Source organism: Rhinatrema bivittatum, chromosome 5 (genome assembly GCF_901001135.1).
Source record: "Rhinatrema bivittatum chromosome 5, aRhiBiv1.1, whole genome shotgun sequence".
Lineage (NCBI taxonomy): Eukaryota > Metazoa > Chordata > Amphibia > Gymnophiona > Rhinatrematidae > Rhinatrema > Rhinatrema bivittatum.
In genome coordinates this window covers 20,252,175-20,276,822 of record NC_042619.1, presented here as the reverse complement: position 1 = coordinate 20,276,822, position 24,648 = coordinate 20,252,175, and the positions used below count along the sequence as shown (strand labels likewise).

Here is a 24,648-nt window from a genome sequence, read left to right as displayed (position 1 = left end):
TTAGATCGAGTATTCTGATTTGTTCCATGTAAATGGCCATGTTAACTGTTCCTTGTAAACTGTTCCATGTAAACTGCCACCCGGCAGTAATTATTACTGTTCTCTGTGAACCGGAGCGATATGTATTGTATACAGGAGCTCCGGTATATAAAAAAACCATAAATAAATAAATAAATAAGTGTAGAGCGAAACGGCATCAATGACTTCACCGGTCTCCTCGGAGCGCTCACTCCCGAAGGTCCCAGCATGGGCTCCGGCCTCAACGAGTCCTCTTCATCCGAAGAGAGCGGAATGGATATCGATGGAGCCATGAGAATCTGAGATTTCCTCTGCGCCACCGGCAGGGCTTATCGAGCTTATTGAGCTTATCGAGAAGAATAAGCAGCATCGGTGCCGGCTCCGGCAAGGGCACCGGCGCTGGAGTCGGTGATCTCGGAAGGCCCTGGACCACTGCCTCTTGCACCATCTGGTGCAATTCCTCATGGAACGCTGGAATCATGAACCCCAGGTCCGGAGTAGGAGGCATGGTGGGCAACGCCGGAGGGTCCACTGGTCCCGGTGGAATCTCTGCTGCCACGCCCACCGAAGGCGGGGAATGCCTCGGTGCATCCGGCTTAGAGGAGGGTTTAAGCTCCTTAGCCTGGGCTTTCTTCTTTGGTGGCTCGATACCAGACGACGCCGCCACCGGTGTCCCTGATGTCGATGGCATAGGCCTCCGATGCTTATGCCGGTGCTTTTCACGGTGCTCAGCCTTCCCTGTCTCCTGCGCTGAAGACAGAGACACCGAGTGAGACTCCTCTGCATTGGATCGATGGCGTTGCTTCGCTGGGGACTGTGTCGACGTGAAGACTGTGTCGATGTGAAGACAGGCACTGCCGAAATAAGAGCGCCATTTTCTCTAGACGTGCCCAACAGCCCTTCGGTGGCATCTGAGCACATTTGGTACACGTCTCTATGTCGTGCGACGAGCCCAGACAAAGGACACAGACCAAATGAGGGTCTGTGAGTGACATTTATTTATTCAATTATAGAGTTTTATATACCATCGTTCGGTTTCGCTATCACAACGGTTTATAAAGTTTTGATGTTTAACAGAGTTTCCAAAGGTTCCTGTGGTTGTTAACATAGATAACATAGATATTGTAGGCTTTATAAACATAGTTCAGATGTCAAACTATACAGTTTCAGTTATGTGTTGTATTATGTGCTTGTATTGGTTCCACATGTTTGCATAGGGCCAGTAGGAGGGAAGTAATATCTGAGAGTCATTGGGTGTTTTGGTAGGCTTTGGTAAACATCCAGGTTTTTAGTTCTTTTTTTGAAGGTTTTTAAATTTTGCTGTGTTCTAAGTTCGATTGGGAGGGTGTTGCAGAGTTTGGGACTTCCTAGGGATATGGCTCTCTTCAGAGTTGAGGTAAGTTGTTTGGAACGAGCAGGTGGAATCTTTAATAGACCTTTGTTAGCTGAGCGGAGGTTTCTGTTTGGAGAGTGCAGTTTTATGGATGTACTTAGCCAGTTTGCTTGTTTTTCGTATATTATTTTGTGTAATATGGATAGACATTGTCCTCGGACAGTCAGGGCACCGACGATAACCCGTCGCCATCGTGAAAATTGAGGCCAGCCGCGGTCAGTGCCGACAAGCCTAAAGCGGTCCCCGCCGAGAACCAAACGAAAAATGGAAAAAACTTACCGTACAGATGCGGCAATCGACGGCAGAGAAGGGAGACCCCTAGGGTGTATAAACTTTTGCAAGTTTTGGAACAAATTTCCTGAGAAGAAAATTCCTGTCAGGAACTTGTGAAGAGCTCCAAAAATCCGCATGGCCAAAGCTGCGTGGAAAAAAATAGAGACTGAAGGGAGACCCCTGCTGGATGCAGGGTTAGTACTATGCTGGGCATGCCCAGTAGGTGCCAGTCAAAGTTCTAGAAACTTTGACAAAAATATTCCGTGATTGGGCTCCATCCTGATGATGTCACCCATATGTGAGGACTACCATCCTGCTTGTCCTTTGAGAAAGTACTTTCTACGATTTGCTTTATATCTGCTACTTATTAGTTTCATAGAGTGTCTCCTTGTTTTGGTATTATTTAAAAGGAAAATAACTGTCCCCTATTTACCTGTTGCACCTCACTTATGATTTTATAAGCTTTTATCATATCCCCTCTCTCAGTTGTCTCTTCCAAGCTGAAAAGCACTAACCTATTTAGTCTTTCTTCATAAAAGAGCTGCTCCATCCCCTTTATCATTTTTGTTGCTCTTCTCTGTACCTTTTCTAGGTCCGCCAAATCATTTTTGAGATGAGGCAACCAGAATTGTACTTGAAAAAGGTTTTAACCTTATGACAAGCTTCTTTTCAATTCTTTCTCGACTTGCCTTACTACAGTTTTACATCTAACTTGGCAATGCTTATATTTTTCCCCTATTTTCCTCCTTTGGGTCCACTTTCCATTTTTTGAAAAATGACCATTTGGCTTTAATTGCCTCTTCCACGTCACCATGGCAGTCATTTGGTTTTCCTTAAATCTGTTTTTAATGCCTGGAATACATTTCATCTGAGATTCCCAGATGGCTATTTTTATAACAGTCTCCCTGTTTAAAGTTAAATGCTATGGCAGTAGTTTTACTTAGTGTTTATCCTCCAGTGATTACGTAATATGATTTGAAGTGCGTGAGAGGTGGAATACAAATCAAATAAATAAATGCATGTCAAATTTAATTGCATGATGTTCATTACCAAGCAGATCCACCACCTTCAGCCCCTGCAGCAGGTCCTGTGTTCCACCAAAAACTAGATCTAAGGTAGTTCCGCCTTTTGCTGGTTTCAGAACCAGCTACTGCAAGAAGCATTTATGGCATCTAAAACCTTTATCTCCCTAGCTTGCCCTGACATGACATTTAACCAATCAATACTGGGGTACTTGAAATCTCCCATTATTATTGTGTTACTAATTTTATTTGCCTGTCTACTCTCTCTCAGCATTTCACCACTCTGGGCAGGCAAGCGGTAGTAGGTCCCCACTACTGTAATCTTTCCCATCACAGAATTCTAGCCATAAGATTCCATAGCACAGTTTGTTTCCTGAAGAACTTTCATCCTGCTGGACTCTATCACATTCTTGACATATAATGCCTCCCCTACCTCAATTTGATCTGCCCTATCTGGTCTATATAATGTACACCCTGTTATCAGTGTCCCCACTGATTATCCTCCTTGCACCAGGTCTCTGAGATGCCTATTATATCAAATCTTCATTTAGCACTATACATTCCAATCAATTTTTCACACTTCTGGCATTTTAAAAATAGTTTTTCAAAATTCATATTTCTGTTTTTATTGTAATCACAACCTGTTTATTAGCAAATGATAGAGGTTGGAGTCATTCGTATCTGTATGTGCTCTTTATTTAAATCCTTCTGGGCTACTTCAACATTTACAACAGCCTTTCTTTTGGGATATTCTAACTTTTCTGTTTTGTCAGTATCCTTTGAAGATATCTCCTCTTTGAACTATGTATTTCTAAGTGATTACAGACTTGCTTTTGTGATCTTGTTTAAAAGCTGTTCTATCTCCATTTTAAATGTTAGCACCAGCAGACGGTTTCCACACTGGTTAATGTGGAGCTCATTTTTTCAGAATAGGCTTCCCATTCTCCAGTTTCTAACAAATTTAAAGCCCTCTTCCCTGCACCATGGTCTCATCCACACTTTGAAACTCTAAAGCCTAACCTGCCTCTGGAATCAGAAGCATTTCTGAGAATCCAACTTTGGAGGTTCTGGATTTCCTTCCTACAATCCTAAAGCTAGTCTGCAGAACTTCCTTCCTGAACCCTTCTATGTTGTTGACATCCACATGTACCATGACAGCTAGCTCTTTTTCAGCACGAACTAAAATCCTGTCTAGTTTATGTGCAAGATCCACCACCTTCACACTAGGCTTCTTACACCCAACCAGCCACCAATGTTCCTTGTGAGCCGAGCGAGTACATGCATTCAGATCATGAAATAAATACACAAGGGGAAACAAAGCGTGCACAAGAAAAGGAAAATAGAATGGTGCTTTAAAAAATGCACACTACGTTGCACATGAAAACGTTTTTGTGCACATGGTCCACAAAACATTAGAGGGAATATTGCCAGCCATCCAGCTATCTACATTCCTATTGACTGAATCGCTAACAATGGCAGTCTTAACCCTTCCTTTCTGGACACATTCCCCTGAAGACACATCCTTAGTACGAGGCATCAGTTGGAGAGCAGGTCCTAGCTACAAAATCACTTCCTGCCACACCAAGATGATGGCTTTCTCCCAGGTGACCTTGGATCCTCCACAGCAGCACAGGGGCTGCCGCACTAGAATTGAGACTGCTCTACTATGTCCCTGAAGGTTTCTTCTATACACCTCTGTTTTCCTAAGTTTTGCCACGTCTGCATAATTCTGGCCTCCAGAGATTAGACTTGTTTAAGAGCCAGAAGCTCTACACACCTGGTGCATACATATAAACACTCACCAACAGGTAGATAATCATTTATGGGGCAACTCTTGCAAAAGACTGGATAGCCCCCATCTCATTGCTGGACTTCTGTCTGTAGCTTACTTAGTGCCCCTAGGCTCCTGCTATCTTGCGGCAGTGAGAGAAACAGTATAATTAACAAGCCTCATAAGAACACAAGAAATTGCCATACTGGGTCAGACCAAGGGTCCATGAAGCCCAGTATCCTGTTTCCAACAGTGGCCAATCCAGACTACAAGTACCTGGCAAGTACCCAAACACTAAGTAGATCCCATGCTACTGATGCCAGTAATAGCACTGGCTATTCTCTAAGACAACTTGATTAATAGTAGTTAATGGACTTCTCATACATGAACTTAACCAAACATTTTTTAAACCCAGCTACACTAACTGTATTAACCACATCCTCTGGCACTAAATTCCAGAGTTTAATTGTGTATTGAGTAAAAAAGAATTTTCTTCTATTAGTTTTAAATGTGCTACTTGCTAACTTCATGGAGTGCCCCCTAGTCCTTCTATTATCCGAAAGAGTAAACAACCAATTCACATTTACCCATTCTAGACCTCTCATGATTTTAAAGACCTCTATCATATCCCCCCTCAGCCATCTCTTCTCCAAGCTGAACAGCCCTAACCCCTTTATCCTTTCCTCATAATGGAGCTGTTCCATTCCCTTTATCATTTTGTAACTTCTCCATCACAACTATATCTTTTTTGAGATGAGGCGACAAGAATTATACACAGTATTAAAGGTGCGGTCTCACCATGGAGCGATACACCATTCCTTTCCTAATAATTCCTAACATTCTGTTTGTTTTTTTGACTGCTGCAGCACATTGAGCTGACGATTTCAATGTATTATCCACTATGATGTCTAGATCTCTTTCCTGGGTGGTAGCACCTAATATGGAACCCAACATCGTGTAACTACAGCATGGATTATTTTTCCCTATATGCATCACCTTGCACTTGTCCACATTAGATTTCATCTGCCATTTGGATGTCCAATCTTCCAGTCTCACAAATCCTCCTAAAATGTATCACAATCCACTTGCGATTTAACTACTCTGAATAATTTTGTACTATCTGCAAATTTGATTACCTTACTCATTGTATTCCTTTTCAAATCATTTATAAATATATTGAAAAGCATCGGTCCAAGTACAGATCCTTGAGACACTCCACTGTTTACCCTTTTCCACTGAGAAAATTGACCATTTAGTCCTTCTCTCTGTTTCCTGTCTATTAACCAGTTTGTAATCCATGAAAGGACACCGCCACCTATCCCATGACTTTTTAGTTTTCTTAGAAGCCTCTCATGAGGGACTTTGTCAAATGCCTTCTGAAAATCCAAATATACATCTACTGGCTCACCTTTATCCACATGTTTATTAACCCCTTCAAAAAAATGAAGTAGATTTGTGAGGCAAGACTTGCCTTGGGTAAATCCACGCTGTGTTCCATTAAATCATGTCTTTCTATATGTTCTGTGACTTTGATCTTTAGAATAGTTTTCACTATTTTTCCCAGCACTGAAGTTAGGCTCAGTGGTCTACAGTTTTCTGGATTGCCCCGAAGCCCTTTTTAAATATTGGGGCTATACTGGCCACCCTCCAGTCTTTAGGTACAATGGTTGATTTTAATGATAGGTTACAAATTTTAACTAATAGATCTGAAATTTCATTTTTGAGTTCCTTCCAAACCCTGGGGTGAATACCATCCGGTCAAGATGAGTTGCTACTCTTTAGCTTGACAATCTGGCCTACTACATCTTCCAGGTTCACTGTGATTTGGCTCAGTTCATCTGAATCATCACCCTTGAAAATTATCTCTGGAACCGGTATCTCCCCAACATCCTTATTAGTCAACACAGAAACAAAGAATTCTTTTAGTCTTTCTATCTTCCCTAACAGCCCCTTTAATCCCTCGGTCATCTACTGGTCCAACCGACTCCCTCACAGGTTTCTTGCTTTGGATATTTTTAAAAAGTTTTTATTATGAGTTTTTACCTTTACGGCCAACTTCATTTCAAATGCTCTCTTAGCCTGCCTTATCAATGTTTTACACTTAACTTGACAATTGCTTACTCTTTTTCCTATTTTCTTCAGCTGGATCCTTCTTCCAATTTTTGAAGGATTTTTTTTTGATAAAATAGCCTCCTTTCACCTCACCTTTTAACCATGCTGGTAATCATTTTGCCTTCCTTTCCCTTTCTTACTGGCCGATACTGTTAGCCCAGGTTTGGACGTGCGTTTTCGATGCGCTAGCTTTACCCCTTATACAGTAAGGAGTAATAGCGCCTGCAACATGCAAATGCATGTTAATGGCCCTATTAGTTATTCCCGCGTGATACAGAAAGTAACGCCTGCCCAAAGGCTGGCATTAATTTCTGCCGGCGCCAGGGAAGTGTATAGAAAAGCAGAAAAAACTGCTTTTCTGTACACCCTCCGACTTAATATCATACCGATATTAAGTCGGAGGCCCCAAAAGTAAAAAAATAAGTAAAAATTTAAAAAAACAAAATTTTTAAATCGGCCACGGCCCGCGGGTCGGAAGACGGATGCTCAATTATGCCGGCGTCCGTTTTCCGAACACGTGGTTGTCAGTGGGTTTGAGAACAGACGCCGGCAAAATTGAGCGTCGGCAGTCAAACCCGCTGACAGCCACCACTCCGGTCAAAAAGGAGGCGCTAGGGACGTGGGCCCTAATTTGCATAGGCCACCCTCCTGAATCGCACGCCCAGTTGCAAGAATATAAAATATTCTTGATATTGCAGGAATAGCTATTTCAGGAAATTTTAAAACATTCAATTTAAAATTATTTATATATTGTTTTTTTTTACTCATAAATATGGCAATAATTCTGTTCAGAGGTTTTTTGTTTTTTTTTTTTACAAAATTACTTCTAATAAAATTAATAATGTTTTGATATAATTAACATCAGCACATATTGGAAGGAGGTTGGCAGTTAATGATTATAAAGACAGTAAGAAGTATTGTACACACCTGCTTGTGGGTCCCGCTGCGAGTGGGTGTTTACCTTCGCGATCCGAAGGCCGCTGATGTTTTCTCCTCTTCACCGTGGCTGGAGCCGCGGACTTTAGTGCTCCTCTTCGCAGCACGGAGCCACCGGATGTCATCACTGCTTCCCGGCCAGAGGCCACAATTCCTGGCCTCGCTGGCAGCAGGAGCCGCCCTCAGTCAGCCTCTTTGCGGCTCGGATGCCGCTTCTCTCCGCCGGGGCCTACTTCCTGCTTCCAGCCCTGCTTCAGTGTTTCAGTGGCAGCATGGCCGCTGTCCAAGGTCCTGCTTCCTCTTCCTGTTCCTAAGGGGCGAGGCCGTGTCTCTTCTGATGATTTAAAGGGCCTGTGGCCGGATATGCCCTGGGCCCCACCTGGACTCCTTCCTGGGCGTATTCTGATCTTCAGCCCTATTTAAGGGCCCTGCAGTCACTCTAGCATTGCCTTCGCAAGGGGTTAGTTTTCCCTAGAACTTCTCATCTTCACTCCTGTTTGGCATTCCTTGTTCTTCGTGGGATCCCTCGTTGTTTTGTTCCTGGTCTCTGCTGATGTCCTGATGCTCCATGTTCCGTAATCCAGTCCTGATGTCCGTGATCCAGCCTTGATGTCCTGAATCCCTGGTTCCTCATCCACATTTCCTGGGGTGCCACTGTCGTCGTCCGTGACCAGCCACGTGGGTAGGCTGTGTAGGGCGCTTTGTGGTACAAGGCCTTTTTCTCATCTGCAGCACAAGCCTCCAGAGGGTCATCCTTGCCTGAAGCCAAGACCCGTCTTGGTCCCTTGTCCTAAATCTCGTTCCAGCCCTCGGATTCCTTTGTGTCTGCTTCTGTCCATGACCAAGACTCTGCCAGAACCTGCCCTGCTCCAGCGTGGTCCGTGACCAGCCATAGGCGGCTGTGTAGGGTGCGCACCGGTGCAGGCCTCTACTGAATCTTCGACATGTTCCAGTCTCAAGTTCCACTTCGACTCCTGGAGTTTGCTTTGCACTCAGCATGGTCCATGACCAGCCATGGGCGGCTGTGTAAGGCGTGCTGCGTTTCAGTTCTCATCCAGTACTTTCGTCTGAATCCTGAATCCTTTGTCTGAGACCTTCCAAGTTTCGTCTGAGTCCTTCCAAGTTCCAAGTCTGAATCTTCATGTTCCAGTCTTCGTCTGCCCTTGTCTCCTGCCTGGTCTGCCGCCTTTTCCGTTACCCAGCGGCAGGTCCGAAAGGGCTTGGAGTGGTCGGAGGACCACTCAGAGACCAACCTTGCGTGGTTGGCCTCATTGAGGCTGTGCAGGTCGGCAGGGGCCTGGTCTACAGTCTTCTCTCTTGCTCAGACACGTCTCGCCAGACTTGGACCGCCTTTGAGCTCTCTGGGGTCGTGCTGTGGCCCAAGGGCACACAATCCCCGTGGATATGGGACCGCTCTCCTAGCGCTCCCTAACAGGTATATTACTGGGTGGTAATTGATTATATATAAAACCACAACCCCTTTCATAATAATTTTTTTTTAATTTCATTTTTCAATTTTTGTAATTTTTTGTTTAAAAGTATTATTAATTATGGTAAATTCAAAAACTGTTTTCCAGATTAAAAAAGAATAGAAAAAGAAAATTAACAAAATAAGAAAGAAAATTTTTTTTTATTGAGATACTAGAAGGTGTGAGTTTTGTGTCAGGTGCAAAATATAGGTATCACCTTCATGTGGTGGAGTTTCATTTGGTTCAGATTTTAGTGTCCTGTAGTTATACAGATCCTTTTACAGGTGTTCTACATAGCTTCTGAATGAGCAGAGCAAATGGATTGGCTTGATGTCAGCAGCAATGTAGAGATTACTTACCTGATAATCTCCTTTTCCTTAGTGTATGCAGATGGACTCAAAACAAGTGGGTATAGTGTGCTCGTGCTAGCAGTTGGAGACGGATCTGACGTCAGCACGGGTACATATACCCCCACAGGAAGTGTAGCAATTCAGTAATCTTCCTTGCAAAAGCTTTATGGATATATGTGTGACTGACCGATCGTTTAAATGAACAGGATTACCCTGACCAATTGATGGTAGCTGGAGACCGCCAGTGTTCTCAACTGGAAGGCGTCGACACCCGGCAGGGTGGAAGCCCTATATAAGCAAACATGGCTTACCGTGAGTCGGCGAATCCCCATGTATACCGGCAGCCGGGCGGGATGCTGAGTCCATCTGTATACACTAAGGAAAAGGAGATTATCAGGTAAGTAATCTCTACATTTCCTAGTGTGTAGCAGATGGACTCAAAACAAGTGGGATGTACAAAAGCTACTCCCGGACTGGGCGGGAGGCTGCCCGAGGACCGTGTAGGATTGCCCTCGCAAATGCTGTGTCCTCCCTGGCCTGGATGTCCAGACGGTAGAATCTGGAGAAGGTATGGAGGGAGGACCATGTCGCCGCTTTACATATCTCTGCAGGCGACAGCATCCTAGTTTCTGCCCAAGAGGCCGATTGCGCTCTGGTAGAATGAGCCTTGACCTGTAGAGGTGGTGGTTTTCCCGCTTCTACGTAGGCCGCCTTGATAACTTCTTTGATCCAGCGGGCGATGGTTGGCCATGAGGCTGCTTCCCCTCGCTTCTTCCCGCTGTGCAGGACGAACAGGTGGTCCGTCTTTCGTATTGCTTCTGACATTTCCAGGTATCTGGACAGCAGTCTGCCGATGTCGAGATGGCGTAGCATTCGACTTTCTTCTGACTTCTTCAAACCTTCCGTGGTGGGCAAGGATATGGTTTGGTTGAGGTGAAATTGTGAGACTACTTTGGGTAAAAAGGAAGGAACCGTGCGAAGATGGATAGCCTCTGGGGTGATTCTGAGAAATGGATCAAGGCAGGACAGTGCTTGTAGCTCTGAGATGCGGCGTGCTGAACACACAGCCAGCAAGAACACCATCTTCAAGGTTAACAACCGGAGAGACAGGCCTCGAAGGGGCCTGAAGGCGGATCCCGCTAGAAATTCCAACACTAGGTTGAGGTTCCACAGGGGCACTGGCCACTTCAGTGGCGGGCGAATGTGTTTGACTCCCTTCAGGAAACGTGAGACGTCTGGGTGTTTGGCAATGGTGTTGCCATCACTCCTGGGACCGTAGCAAGACAGCGCTGCCACCTGAACCTTGACTGAGCTGAGGGACAGACCCTTCTGAAGTCCATCTTGTAGGAAGTCCAAAATGATAGGAATCTTAGCGGCATGTGAATTGGTGCTGTGAGAGTCGCACCAGGCTTCAAAAACTCTCCAGATCCTGATATATGTCAGTGATGTGGAGAACTTGCATGCTCGGAGGAGTGTATCTATTACTGGCTCCGAGTATCCTCTTTTCTTCAGTCTAGCCCTCTCAATGGCCAGACCGTAAGAGAGAATTAAGCTGGATCCTCGTGGAGGATGGGACCTTGCCGCAGCAGGTCCCTGTATGGAGGCAGAGGTAGACGATTCCCTGCCAGTAGTCTTCTCATGTCTGCGTACCAGGGTCTTCTTGGCCAGTCCGGGGACACTAGAAGAACTAGGCCTCTGTGCCGCTGAATCCTGTGTACAATGGTGCCCAGCAGGGACCATGGAGGAAAGGCATATAGCAGGATCCCCTGAGGCCATGGCTGTACCAGGGCATCGATCCCCTGGGATCGAGGATCCCGCCTGCGGCTGAAATATCTGTGTACTTGAGCGTTGGACCTGTCCGCTAGTAGGTCCATGCCCGGCGTCCCCCACTGATCCACAATTATCTGGAAAGCTGTGGGCGACAGCTGCCTCTCCCCCAGGTTTAGGCTTTCTCTGCTGAGGAAGTCTGCTGTGATGTTGTCCTTCCCGACGATGTGGACGGCGGAGATGTCCTGGAGATTTGCTTCTGCCCAAATCATCAGGGGAGTTATTTCTAGGGACACTTGTTGGCTTCTGGTTCCGCCTTGTCGGTTGATGTATGCCACTGTGTTGGTGTTGTCCGACATCACTCTGACCGCTCTGTTTCAAAGTCTGTGGGCAAACCGCAGGCATGCGAGCCTGACCGCCCTCGCTTCTAGTCGGTTGATGTTCCACCTTGACTCTTTCTCTGCTCCACCGCCCTTGGGCGGTGAGTTCTTCGCAGTGTGCTCCCCATCCATTCAGGCTGGCATCTGTAGTGAGCAGGGTCCAGGTTGGGGAGGACATTCTTGACCCCCGGCTCATGTGGCCGGGCTGCAACCACCACCGTAGCTGATTCTGCACTCTGGCTGGTAGAGGTAGGTGTATGGTGTAGTTCTGTGATCGTGGGCTCCACCAAGATAGGAGGGCGCGTTGCAATGGTCTCATATGAGCCCGCGCCCATGGCACCACCTCCAGAGTGGATGCCATGAGGCCGAGGACCTGTAGGTAATCCCGAGCTGTGGGCCGGCTGGCGCTCAGCAGGATCTGCAGATGATTCCGGAGTTTTGACTTTCTCTTGGAGGTCAGGCTGACCTTGTCTTCCTGGGTGTCGAATTGAACCCCTAGGTATTCCAGCGACTGGGACGGCTGTAGGGAACTCTTGTTTATGTTGACTACCCATCCTAGGCTTTCCAGAAGAGCTATAACTCTGTTGGTTGCCCGGTGGCTCTCCTCCGGTGACTTTGCCCTGATCAGCCAATCGTCCAGGTAGGGATGGACGAGAATTCCTTCCTTCCTGAGTGCTGCCGCCACTACTACTATGACCATGGTAAAGATCCGCGGTGTGGTGGCTAACCCGAAGGGTAAAGCTCGGAACTGGAAGTGTTGATTCAGGACTTTGAAGCGTAAATAACGCTGGTGATCCCGATGGATTGGGATATGCAAATAGGCTTCTGACAGATCTAGGGAGGTGAGAAACTCCCCTGGCTGTACTGCAGTCTTGACAGACTGTAGAGTTTCCATGCGAAAGCTGGGGACCCGTAGGTGTCGGTTGACTGACTTGAGGTCCAGGACGGGCCTGAAAGTGCCCTCCTTCTTGGGTACTATGAAATAAATGGAATAATGCCCAGAATTTATCTCCCTTGCAGGCACTGGGATTATGGCTTTTAGGGCCAGGAGCCTCTGTAAGGTAACTTCTAGTGCCGCCTTCTTGAGAGGTGAACAAGGAGATTCCACAAACTTGTCCGGCAGGAGCCGAAGAAAATCCAGGTAATACCCTTCTCGGATGATGGCGAGGACCCACTGGTCCGAAGTAATCTCGACCCACCTTCGGTAGAAGAGGGTTAGCCTGCCCCCTATGGCTGCTACCCCCGGATGGGTCGGCTGATTGTCATTGTGGGGTGCGGCCGGGACCAGAACACGAGCCAGTTCTCCTCTTGTTGTGCTTAGCCCGAAAGGGCTGGTTCCTGGCCTGAGAACGAGGTGCTTGATAGCGAGCCCTATAAGGGTTGAAGTGCTGAGAGTTTCTACCTCTGGATGGCCTAGAAAAAGAACGCTGGCTCCTCCTCGACCTGTCTTCTGGTAGACGGGGTAATGGAGAGGCACCCCATTTATTAGCCAAGTTCTCGAGATCGCTGCCGAACAGTAGGGAACCCTTAAAGGGCATTCTTGTGAGGTGTGTCTTGGAGGAAGAGTTGGCCGCCCAATTACGTAGCCAAAGCTGCCTCCTGGCTGCCACTGAGGATGACACTCCTTTGGCTGCCGTACGGACGAGGTCGGAGGCTGCGTCAGTGAGGAATGCGAGAGCTGACTCCATGTCTTCTCCCGGGGTGTTGTTTCTCGCCTGTGATAAACAGGAGCGCGTCACCACGGTGCAGCAAGTCGCGATTCATAGGGACATGGCTGCTACCTCAAAAGCTTGTTTCAGAATGGTGTCCATGCGCCGGTCATGTGTATCCTTGAGGGCCGCTCCCCCTTCAACCGGAATGGTGGTGCGCTTCACAATTGCGTTAACTATGGCGTCTACCTTGGGGCACGCCAGCAGCTCCTTGGACTCCGGGTCCAGAGGGTACATGCCTGACAAGGCCCAACCCCCTTTGAATGAGGCCTCCGGCGCATTCCATTCCAGATCGATTAGCTGCTGTGCTGCTTGTAGGAGGGGAAAATGATGAGCCGTTTGGCGCAGGCCCTCTAACAGGGGGTTCATTTTGGGGTCCCCTGGGGTCCCCTGGCCTGGAATGGCCAGTTCTGATAGGCATTGTGAGACCAGGCTTGGAAGATCCTCTTTCCGAAAGAAGCGTCTCATGGTCCGATATGGTTCTATCTCCGAGGGAAGTTCTCCCTCCTCAGGGGGCTCCTCATCTTCCTCGGAGCAATCCGAATACCCATAAGTGGGGCTTCCGGGTGGCCGTGCCTAGGTCTCGAGGGTCCAGGGGCCGGATCATCCAGAATGGAAAGACCCATTCGAGGAGCAGACTGCATCTGGACAAAGGCGTGAATCCCCTTGAATAATTCCACCCAGGAAAGCGAAGCCGGATCTGGCCTTAGGGGCACCAGGTCTCTCGGGTTCCCTGGCTGCTCGCCGCGGCCTGCTAAGAACGGGCGCCTTACAAATGTGCGCCTATGAACGGGCGCCTTACGAATGTGCACCTATGAACGGGCGTCTTATAAATGTGCGCCTATCCTAGTAGCTTGCGCTTAGCCAACGTGCGCCTATCGCGTGCGCTAAACAACGTGCGCCTATCGCGTGCGCGTAGCCAACGTGCGCCTATCGCGTGCGCTTAGCAACGTGCGCCTATCTCAGCGTGCGTACAGCAACGTGCGCCTATCTCAGCGTGCGTACAGCAACGTGCGTCTAGGTGGCGAAGGCGAGTAGGCAGGCAAAATGGCGACCTCCTTGGTGGGCTGCCTCGTAGGCAGGCCCAGTTAGTCCACACTTCCTCGGAGACCACAGTAAAGATTTACGCCTTACCTTGTCTTCTGCGCTTCCCAGCTGCGACCCGGGCGGTCTCTGGCTGCGGGGGGAGAGGGTGAGTACCTTCACCGCCGCGCTCGAGGAAGTGCACCCGCTGCCTCTAGGCCGCGCCCGAACTCGTCTCGCTCGGGGGCCAAGTCCACGCCGGGACCGAGGCTGCCTCTATGCCACGCCCGAGCCCTTCTCACTCGGGGGCTAGGTCCCTGCAGCGAGTCGGCCACCTGATCGAGGCTCTTACCTCCGAGGGACCACGGAAGTCAGCTTGGGAAACTCAACTGGGGGAGGGACCGAATGGTATCACCGCAGGAGTGCGGGGCTCGTCTTCAGGTAGGCTTCTTCTATGAATTTAGTTGTTAGAATTTGGAAACACGCTCAGCGAACGTGAGGTAGCTCCAAACTGCTTTGGAGACGGAAATTACTGAATTGCTACACTTCCTGTGGAGATATATGTACCCGTGCTGACGTCAGATCCGTCTCCAACTGCTAGCACAAGCACACTATACCCACTTGTTTTGAGTCCATCTGCTACATGCTAGGAAATATTAGTTATGATTGTTCTTGTCACTATACCTAAAGCCATCAGGCCAGAGGAAAAGAAGGCAACTATATGCAGCAGAGGCATCCCTCAGGATACTCAGGCAGTAATGATGATCCCAGTCTCCATTCAGCCACCCCAAAAGCTATTTCCTTGCGTGGATGGCATAGAGAAGTGAGGAAAGAGGCCAACAATGATTAGTGAAGACAAAAACACTGCTGAAAAAGAATAACCCTAGCATTACAGCATTTCATTATGATCCACTGTGGTTGGTGCATAGTTTTGATTTACATACCTGAGAGCTCCGAGAAGTGAAGAACGTGATGACTGGGACAGGGCATTGAGCTTTCCGATGCTGTATGTATTCTGTTCAGCCTGCTGCAAAGATTCATGAAATCTGCGAACGTTCTGCATGTGCTCTTCATGACGAGAAGGAATACTGCTGCTAACAATACAATAAAAGACTTTATATAGTACTTCTAATCCAATGCCCTAATGGATTAGAAAGTACTCAGTAAGATGACAAAAACTGTCAGTCAAGCTATCCAACATTGTAAATGGTTGTCGGAAAATAAAAACCACTTTGCAAAAATCAGTGCTCTTTGTGTTGCCCTTATCCTATGATAGGGATAAAATAGTATGAAAATTAAACCAGTTCTTGGAACAAATGTATGCAAACATAAGGAATATCACCCTGAAAAACAAGATAGTTTGTGGCTCTTGAGGTTCCAAGTTGAGAGCTCTTGTTTCTTGCCATACTACTTTGTTCACTTCTTGAACACACTGTTCTGAGAGGAAAAAGCAGGATGTTAGTCCTCACACATGGGTGACATCATCAGATGGAGCCCGATGCGGAAAATTTATGTCAAAGTTTCTAGAAACTTTAACTAGGCACACTGAGCATGCCCAGCATGCCCAAAACCACTCATCCACGCAGGTCCCTCTCCAGTCTCTTTATTTCCACGGAGTTGTGAGCCTCGTGTTTTGATTGAGTTCTAAAAACTTGACTTCTTGCCTTTTGGAAAACTTGATTTTTTTGCGATCCTTTTCTTTGGTCTGTCACTGGGTCCCTCTTGGTGCCTCCCCGTAGTATCCCCAGTCAGGGTTTTCAGCATTTCAGGTAAGTTTTTTTTCGTGGTCATTCTTCCCCCCGTGGTGGTGGTGCCTCGGTGCCTGCCATCGTTCCATCCTTCTACCCTTTTGTTTTGTCCTGTCATGGCCACATCCAGCTTTCGTTAATGCCCCAGTGCCCAAGACCATATCGATCACTGATCCTCATGAAGACTGCATCCTCTGCCTGGGGGCATTGCATGACATCTGGGGTCATTGCTTGTGTGCCCAGATGACCCCGAAGGGATGTCGGCTTTGACTCGACAAGATGGATCAGCTCTTCGGGTCGAAGAAGTCTGCCCCATCGTCATCAGCATCGAAGGACCTCGGAGCCACACTGATGGACACCTTACCATCGACATCAGCGGGACCGTCGATTCCGTCAGTGGACAGGGGTGCCAGAGACAGACCATTATCGATCCCCTCTGGGCTGAGGACCCTGGGTTCATTTTCCTCGACTTTGGCACTGGGGAAGGACTGGGCTGAGCATCGAGAGAAGCCTAAGAAGCATCGGCACCGGTTCCTGTCGATGCAAGGTGCCAGGCATGGGGACACACTGGCTTTTGCTGCAATACCCCTGAAGCAACCTTGTGGCAAGGAAGGCCCACTCTCAATCGATGCTGATCCCCCTCGCATGTCCGAGGAAGTTCTGGCCACCCCTCCCTTCCTCCCAGTCTGTGCTGGTATCAGCAACGCTCGAGAAGGAGCTGGAGCATCGAGTCCAGCTCCAACGGAACCGGAGCTGGTACAGTCTGTAAAGTCCAGCTCTGATGAAGTTGTTACTACCCATCAAGTCCAACTCCAACAGAACCGGTACCGTCTGTCCTTCTGGTGAAGCTCATTGTGCTTATCGGTTCGTTACGGACCCAGTTAGCGTTGGTTCCTGGGATGCACCGGTGCCCGGCATGGCACAAAGGCCTTCCCGACTCATAAGATGGTTGTCACTGGTTCCTCCTCCAAGGAAACTCTGCCGAGGCCTATAGTCCCCTGTCCAGTTCCATTGCTACCTGGACATAGGCCGAGTACCTAGGGCCCCATTCTCTGTGGTATACAGTGAGGATGACACCTGGGGGAATGAACAGTCCTCCTCCTCCAAGAATTTGGATTATCTCCCATTGGACCCTTCTTCACTGGATGAGCTCCGTCTGAGGACTTAATCTTCGCAGGTTTTGTGAGGGTGATTGCAGAGGCCATCCCATTCCAGCTTTTGATGGAGGAGGATGCCAGGATCCTTCAGATTGTGGAACCTCCTAAGGAGATTGTGGCAGTCCCGGTACACAAAACCTTAAGGAGTTGCTGCTGAGGATTTGGGAACATCCATTCACAGTGGCTCCCGTTAATAAGAAGGCGGACGGGGTTTACCTCATCCAGAAGGCTGCTGGATTTGATACAGTCAGTGGTGGTTGAATCTGCCCTCAAGAGGGCCAAGTGCTCTCGGATCCACTCCTCTGCATCCCTGGGGAAGAACCACAGAGTGATGGTCGCTCTTGAGAGGAAGGTGTTCCAAAGCATTATGCTTATTGCCTGCATTGCTGCCTACCAGCTCTACATGAGCCAAAACGCGCAGGACATCTGGAAGCAGGTGCAGGAGGTGGCTGAGCAGCTGCCTCAACAGCAGCAAGACACCCTTTGTCACTGGTGCACGAGGGTCTGGAGTGCGGGAATCACGAGGTCCGTGTGATCTACAATGTTTTTGAGCTGGCATCGAGGGTCTCTGCAGCGGGAATCAGTCCCTCGGATCTCGCTGATGTGCCGTGTACTAGAGAGAATCTCTTCCGAGACAGAGTGAGGGAGGAGAAATAGCCTAGTGGTTACAGCAGTGGACTGTGAACCAGGAGACCAGGGTTCGAGTCCTGCTGTCGCTCCTTGTGACCTTGTGCTGTTGGACCACATAGCCGCGACCGTCCATGTCACTCCCTTGGCACATTTACCCATGCGCAAAGCCCAATGGACCTTGAGGTCACAGTGGTATTAAGCCACTCATAACCTCAAGGATTGCATCCAAGTCACCCCGTCTCTCAGGGACTCCTTGTCCTGGTGGCGGGTACTTTCCAATCTGGAATGGGGATTTCCTTATGGAGTCTCCCTACTCAAATAGTACTAACCACGGATGCATCCACCCTGGGATGGGGGAGCTCATGTGGATGGATTTGGCACCCAAGGTCTGAGGTCCGCTCAGAAATGTTCTTGTCAAATCAATTTCCTGGAGCTCTGGGTGATCAGGTACAAGCTATGTGCTATCAGAGATCGGCTGTCCAACAAAGTTGTCCTGATCCAGACAGACAACCAAGTAGCCATGTTTTATGTCAACAAGCAGGGAGGCATGGGATTGTACCTCCTGTGTCAGGAAGTAGTCCAGATCTGGTTGTGGGCTGTGTCTTATGGGATAGTGCTCAGGGCCATGTACCTGGCTGGGATAGAGAAAGTGGTAAAGGACAGGCTGAGTCGAGCCTTCAGACCCCACAAGTGGTCCCTGGACTAGGGGGTAGTGAATCAGATATTCTGCCTCTGTGGGAGCCCAGACATAGAACTGTGCGCATTCCCCTGCAACAGGAAGGTGCCTCAGTTCTGCTCCCTGTCCAGGTCAGATGGTAAACCAGCCTTAGATGCCCTGGCCCATCATTGGGGCAAAGGTCTTCTGTATGCATATCCTCTGATTCCCTTAGAGGAAAAAAACTCTCTTGAAGCTTTGTGAGGGCAGAGGGACTATGATCCTCATAGCTCCTCATTGGCCGAGACAGGTCTGGTTTCCACTCCTGTGGGAGTTGTCCATCCAGAAACCAATCAGTCTGAGGACTTCCTCAGATCGCATCACACAAGATCAAGGCAGGCTGCGGCATCTCAACCTCCAGGCCTGGTCGTTCATAGCCTGGATGTTGAGAGGTTAATCTTGCAGCCGCTTGATCTTTCTGAGGATGTGTCTTGGGTCCTGGAAGCTTCTAGAAAGCCTTCCACTATAAAGCCCTATGGATTGAAGTGGAGGAGGTTTTCCGTGTCTTGTGAGCAGAAAGCCGTTCTCCTGCCCCACACAAAAACTGCTTGTTTACCTTCTACACTTTTTGGAGGCTGGAGTAAAAAACAACTCATCAGAGTTCATCTTCGTGCAATTGGCACATACCACCTCGGTGTAGATGGTACGCCCATCTCTGTACAGCCTACAGTTGTATGTTTCATGCGGAAACTGCTTCAACTGAAGCCTCCTGCTGTGTCTTGTGACCTTAACATGATGTTAGCTCAGCTGATGAAAGCTCATTTTGAGCTGCTGCACACCTGACCTGGAAGGTCATATTTTTAGTGGCGGCCACTTCAGCGTGCAGAGTCAGCGAGTTCCAGGCCTTAGTGACTTATCCACCTTACACCAAGTTTTATTATGATAGGCTGGTCTTGTGTACCCCTAAGTTCCTGCCTAAGGTGGTAACGGATTTCCATCTTAACCAGTCAATCATCCTCCCAATTTTCTTTCCCAGGCTCCATTCATACAAAGGCAAACGAGCACTGCACAGTTTGTACTGCAAGCGAGCCTTAGCTTTCTATCTGGAGCGGACAGAAGCTTATAGACAGTCCAATCAACCTTTTGTTTTGTTTTGATAAGAATAGGTTGGGCATTGCTATTGCCAAATAGACCCTATCCAATTAGCTAGCAGATTGCATCTCCTTCTCTTATGCCTAGGTGGGACTGTATCTTGGGGATCATGTCAAGACTCATTCTGTCAGAGCCATGGCAGCATCAGTGGCCCACTTGCAAGCAGTTCCTGTGGAGGAGATCTGCAAGGCTGTGACATGGAGTTCTCGCCACACATTCACATCACATTACTGTCTGGATAGGGATGGCCAACACGACAGTAGGTTCAGCCAGTCTGCCCTCCGGAACCTGTTTGAGGTGTAGAACCCAACTTAGGGCCCATTGTTTGAGTTCAGGCTGTCTCCACCTCTGATACCAACAGCACTGGTGTTCTTGTGCCGTTAGCACCTGGTTAGGTGTCTGTGGTTCCCTTTTATTCTGCTGAGCAGCCAGTAACTAGGGATTCACCCATGTGTGAGGACTACCCTCCTGCATGTTCTCGAAGAAAGCAGAGTTGTCTACCTGTAACAGGTGTTCTCCGAGGACAGTAGGAAGTTAGTCCACATGAAACCCACTTGCCACCCCATGGACTTGGGTTTCTTCTATTTATTTAATCGTAATTCTCTGTTACAAGACTTGAGAGGGACCCTGCGTTTCTAGAAATTTTGACATAAGTTTTCCACATCGGGCTCCACCTGATGATGTCACCCATGTGTGAGGACTAACATCCTGCATCCTCGGAGAACATCTGTTACAGGTAAACCACTCTGCTTTACTGCACATGACAGCTGGAGCTGGGTTTGGTAAACAATGGCTTTCTACTGTCTTAGGATGTCACAGCAAAGAATTAAGTTTGTAGAAGTTTGTAATCCGTTCTTGCCACTATTTAGATAGAAGTGGCGTAATAAAAGAATTGTGAAATAAAAAAATAAAACTTTGCATTCTACCATCATGTTTTGGTCACCAAAGCAGCATGTTAAAATCCCACACTTTTTCTCTCTTGGGGTGGAACACTTTTACATTGTGATACTGTAGTATTTTAGCTATGGAAATTCTTATTAAAAAAATAAAAACACACAAAGTTACAGTTTAAACTGCATTCCACTTAAACTCACTAGTCCAAAAAAAAAAAAGACAAAATAAAGTATTTTTGAAGTCGTGTGGTTGCCATATCAGTCCACTCAGATATGTGGTAATAAAGGGCAACAAGCAAGCTGTCAGTGATCTCTTTTCCATTCAACTAAATTAATACACATGCAACTTGCTATTGAGAGTTTTACTTCTCTTCAGAATGCCAGTGCAAAAAAAAAAGATTTCCAAGCCTGACAGATTCCTCCTGCTCTTTTTGAGTTTCCAGCTCAATTGGATCCAGCCTTTCTTGGAGCTCTAGTACCATCACAGTCTTCATCTGCAGCCAGCCAAACTCCCTCCAGAACCCGAGATGCACACACTTTTACTGCTCCTGTTATGCCACTGCCTACGTTCATGTTGCTGGGAGATTCTCTCGTAGCTCCTACTCCTCTCTGGCCTCCTGTGGTGGGCAGTTTGTGTGAGATCTGTGCGGATCAGAAGTCTGCACAAAATGGTCTAGGTGAAATGATTCAGCAATCTCTGCCCAGCTAACCACGAGCACACATTAAGTCACTGAACTCGTATTTGTTAGTCCTATGCAGAAAAGCCAAAAGAGCAAAGGAGTCCAAGGACTGAATTTCCCTCTCACTATTAAAAGTTTTCTCTGCAAAGCAGGACACAGAAGGCAGCACTACTGCTGCAACTGCTTTGCAACTTAAATAAGAACTTTACATTTCAAGAGCCTTCAAACAGCATTAAAAATAATCACTAGCATTATTACAGACAGGGCCGGTGCAAGGGTATTAGGCACCCTAAGCAATTATTTCTCTCTTGGCCGCAAGCAGGATGGGCATTGCTTGCGACCTGCCGAGTGTGTTTTTCTTGGCCACAAGCAGGATGGGTGCTGCTTGCAGCCCGCTGAGTGTCTGCATTTCTTGGCCGCAAGCAGGATGGGTCTCTACTACTTTCGGCCTTGAGTGGAATGGGCTCCGCTCGTGGCCCCATATGGCTGCTTTTTGCCGGCGCCTTAGGCGACCGCCTAGTTCGTCTATTGGGACGCACCGGCTCTGATTACAGATAAAGACTAATACAAATATTGTTCAACTAAAATGAACTAAAAATGTCTGGCCAGCTTAAACCTTTAGGGACCAATGTTCTGAACTGCATTAACATCAGTCGCTAATGTGCATAAATACGGTGTTTATTGTGCTGATAACTGAATGATGTTAATGAGATGCAAATGAAGCGCCCGTTACTACTCTTAGCAGAAGGCATGAGGGTAACCTACACAGAGCAGCAGCAACTACCATGAGTAACTTGCTGGGAAGACTGGATGGACTATTTGGTCTTTATCTGCTGTCATTACTATGCCTACTATGCTATATTACCAAAGACAGTTAAGATTTTTTTTTTTTTACTGTGCCTGAGATGCATTTTGTGCTGCACTAATAGGTAATTAGCTATTTTGCATACATTTGCATCTCAATATCTCATTAGCATAGATTTCACATCAACATTATCACATGCTAGTTTACACACACATATTGCCAGTGCTGTTAACACTCACCATAGGCTAAATATGCTTTAGAACATCGGTCCCTTAGGCTGGTCACGTCTGATAACCGAGTATAAATATTTATGATAATCTCCAGTTTCATTTTATTGGTATTTTTACCTGTCAAGAGTCCTACAACCAGTATCTTGTGAGCTGCCACTCTTTATCAGCAGTTCTGAAGGCTGTGGAGTGTAGTTGGGGAAATAAGTTTGTACTGATCTGCTTGGGAAGAGCACAGGAACCTGAAACAAAACAAACAGGGGTCAGTGTCACAGCAATGGTGGTGGATTCTAAGTTTAGTCCTTTATCGTTGTTTCCTCTTTCTAACAAGCTGAAGTTCTGTTGGTCAGATAATTCTAGTTGTTATTTTTTTCTAGCTGTCAGATTCTTCATAAAAATCTGGGTGCCCCCTCTCTCTCCCTGCATTATAAAGAGAAATGGTTGCTTCATTTTCAGCCTACTTTCCAAAGGGGGGGAAGGCCTATGCGATCACCTTTGTCTCACTAATAACTTTACAATTGGTGTCCTGTCCACTCCAGATTTTCAGGGTATATCAGGAGGGGATATGAGGGAGTGTGATTTTTCAATCTACGTATTCCATGAATACATGCACACAGTTGTCCAGTAGTACATTTCTGGGTTTTGCATGCGTTTTGCAGGGGGCCGGGGTCCATGCGTTTTGCAGGGGGCCGGGGTCCATGAGGAACATGATGGGGTGGATTTTCCAGATCGACATATTCTACAAAAACATGCATGCAAGGACACCACCTGATGAGGTTTTGGTTTGGCATCTGATCCACACCAAATTTTCAGGATATGAAAGGAGGTCTGCGAGGATCATGAGAGGGTTAATTTTGGGGTGAATCCACATAGTCCATGAATATGTGCATGCAATGCCACTTAGTAATTTAGGGTTTTTCATCTGATTCAGACAAAATTTTCAGGGGGCCAAGAAGAGTCGGACATGGGTAAATTTCCCAATTTGCATGAGAATGCTCATGTGTTCTGGAAAGTTGGCTCCAATGTTCTGCATGGAACTTGTAATTGTGTATTTAGCATCAGAATGTCTGAATAGAAAAATTAACTTTAACCTAAATGAAGGAGACTAAAAAATATATATATAAGAAAAGAAAATCTCAAATAAAATTTGCTGAAGGAGTGATATACTTCTTTAGTTAAGACCCAAGGCTTGCTGACGTTTGCCTTGAACCTCAGCTACTGTGTGAAAGATGCAGTAAGAGAAAGGGGAAATCTGACTGACATTTCCTTCCTACCCAAATGAAATCTGCCCCTAACTCCACACATTCACAGCCAATGGAACGGGAAGGTCCCTTCCAATGATTATATCCGCAACCCACAAAAGTATCACAGCCCTCTTCTCAATTTGGTAAGAATGTACCTTAGAACTGGTCAGTAGGTGCCACTGTTGAGCAGTGACTGAAATCCTGTCCTTCTAAAGCCCCCTCTTCCCCTTCAGATCAGGGTTGGAACAGCAGTTATAACATAGTAATGACGGCAGAAAAAGACCAAATGGTCCATCCAGTCTGCCCAGCAAGTTTCTTATGGTAGTAACTGCTGCTCTATGCAAGGTACCTCCATGTTTCTGTTAAGGGTGGTAACTGCCGCTCCATGCAGGTTACCCCCATGTTTCTGTTAGGGATATTAACTGCCGCTCCATGCAGTTATCCCCAAGCCTTATGTTAAGGGAAGAAATATTTACAATCAAAACCAAGCAACTGTCTAACCCATAATAAAATTACTGCTAGCAACATTTTTACAGGGTGAGCAGCCTTCTTGATAATTCAGACAATGCCACTTGAACGTGCTTTGCTTTTGAATTTAGCCGTAGAAGCAGTCCTATTCTTTATCCCTAATATCTGGGCATCAATACTCTGGACTGTAAAAGTCAGCACCAAGCACTGGCTATCTTCTGAATCCAAGCAGAGCGCGATGTTGCAGTTGTGTCACAAGCATCAAGGCTAATTGGTTAAACGGTAGAAATCCCTTGTGGCTTCTGTTAAGCATAGTAACTGCAACTATGTACAAGTTACCACCAAGCTCCCCAATTTTTCATTTACAAAATCTACTATTTTGGGATCTGCAGTGTCTATCTCATGTCCTTTTGAAGTCATTTACCATTTTCGTCCTTACCAACTTCTCTGGGAGGATACTCCACTACCCTTTCTGTGAAGAAATATTTCCTGATGTTGGTTCTGAGTCATTCCCCTTGGAGTTTCATTTCATGATCCCTAGTTCTAAAATTTCTTTTCCATTAGAAAAGGCTTGAAGTTTGCACATCATTAATACCTTTCATGTAGCTGAAATTCTGTATCATATCTCCCCTGCACCTTCTCTTCCCCTCCAGAGTATAGATATTTAGATCCTTCAACTTCTCATCATAAGTTTTCCAATATAGACCCCACATTATTTTGGTCACCTTTCTCTGCATTGCCTCCATCCTGCCTCCTTCTCTTTTGA

At 47.0% G+C, this 24,648-nt stretch overlaps 1 protein-coding gene across 2 annotated transcripts in view; it reads right to left on the bottom strand.

The window, feature by feature from the left end:
* The window catches only part of C2CD3 (C2 domain containing 3 centriole elongation regulator), a 429,817-nt gene that overhangs the window by 81,213 nt on the left and 323,956 nt on the right, over positions 1–24,648 (bottom strand). The window contains exons 28-29 of one of the 2 annotated variants that reach the window (XM_029602105.1): positions 22,291–22,412; positions 15,168–15,317 (exon numbers count right to left, since the gene is read on the bottom strand). In XM_029602105.1, the coding sequence (XP_029457965.1) occupies positions 15,168–15,317; positions 22,291–22,412 (272 nt within the window). The remainder of the gene's footprint in view (positions 1–15,167; positions 15,318–22,290; positions 22,413–24,648) is intronic. The other variant, XM_029602106.1, reaches the window with a different exon arrangement.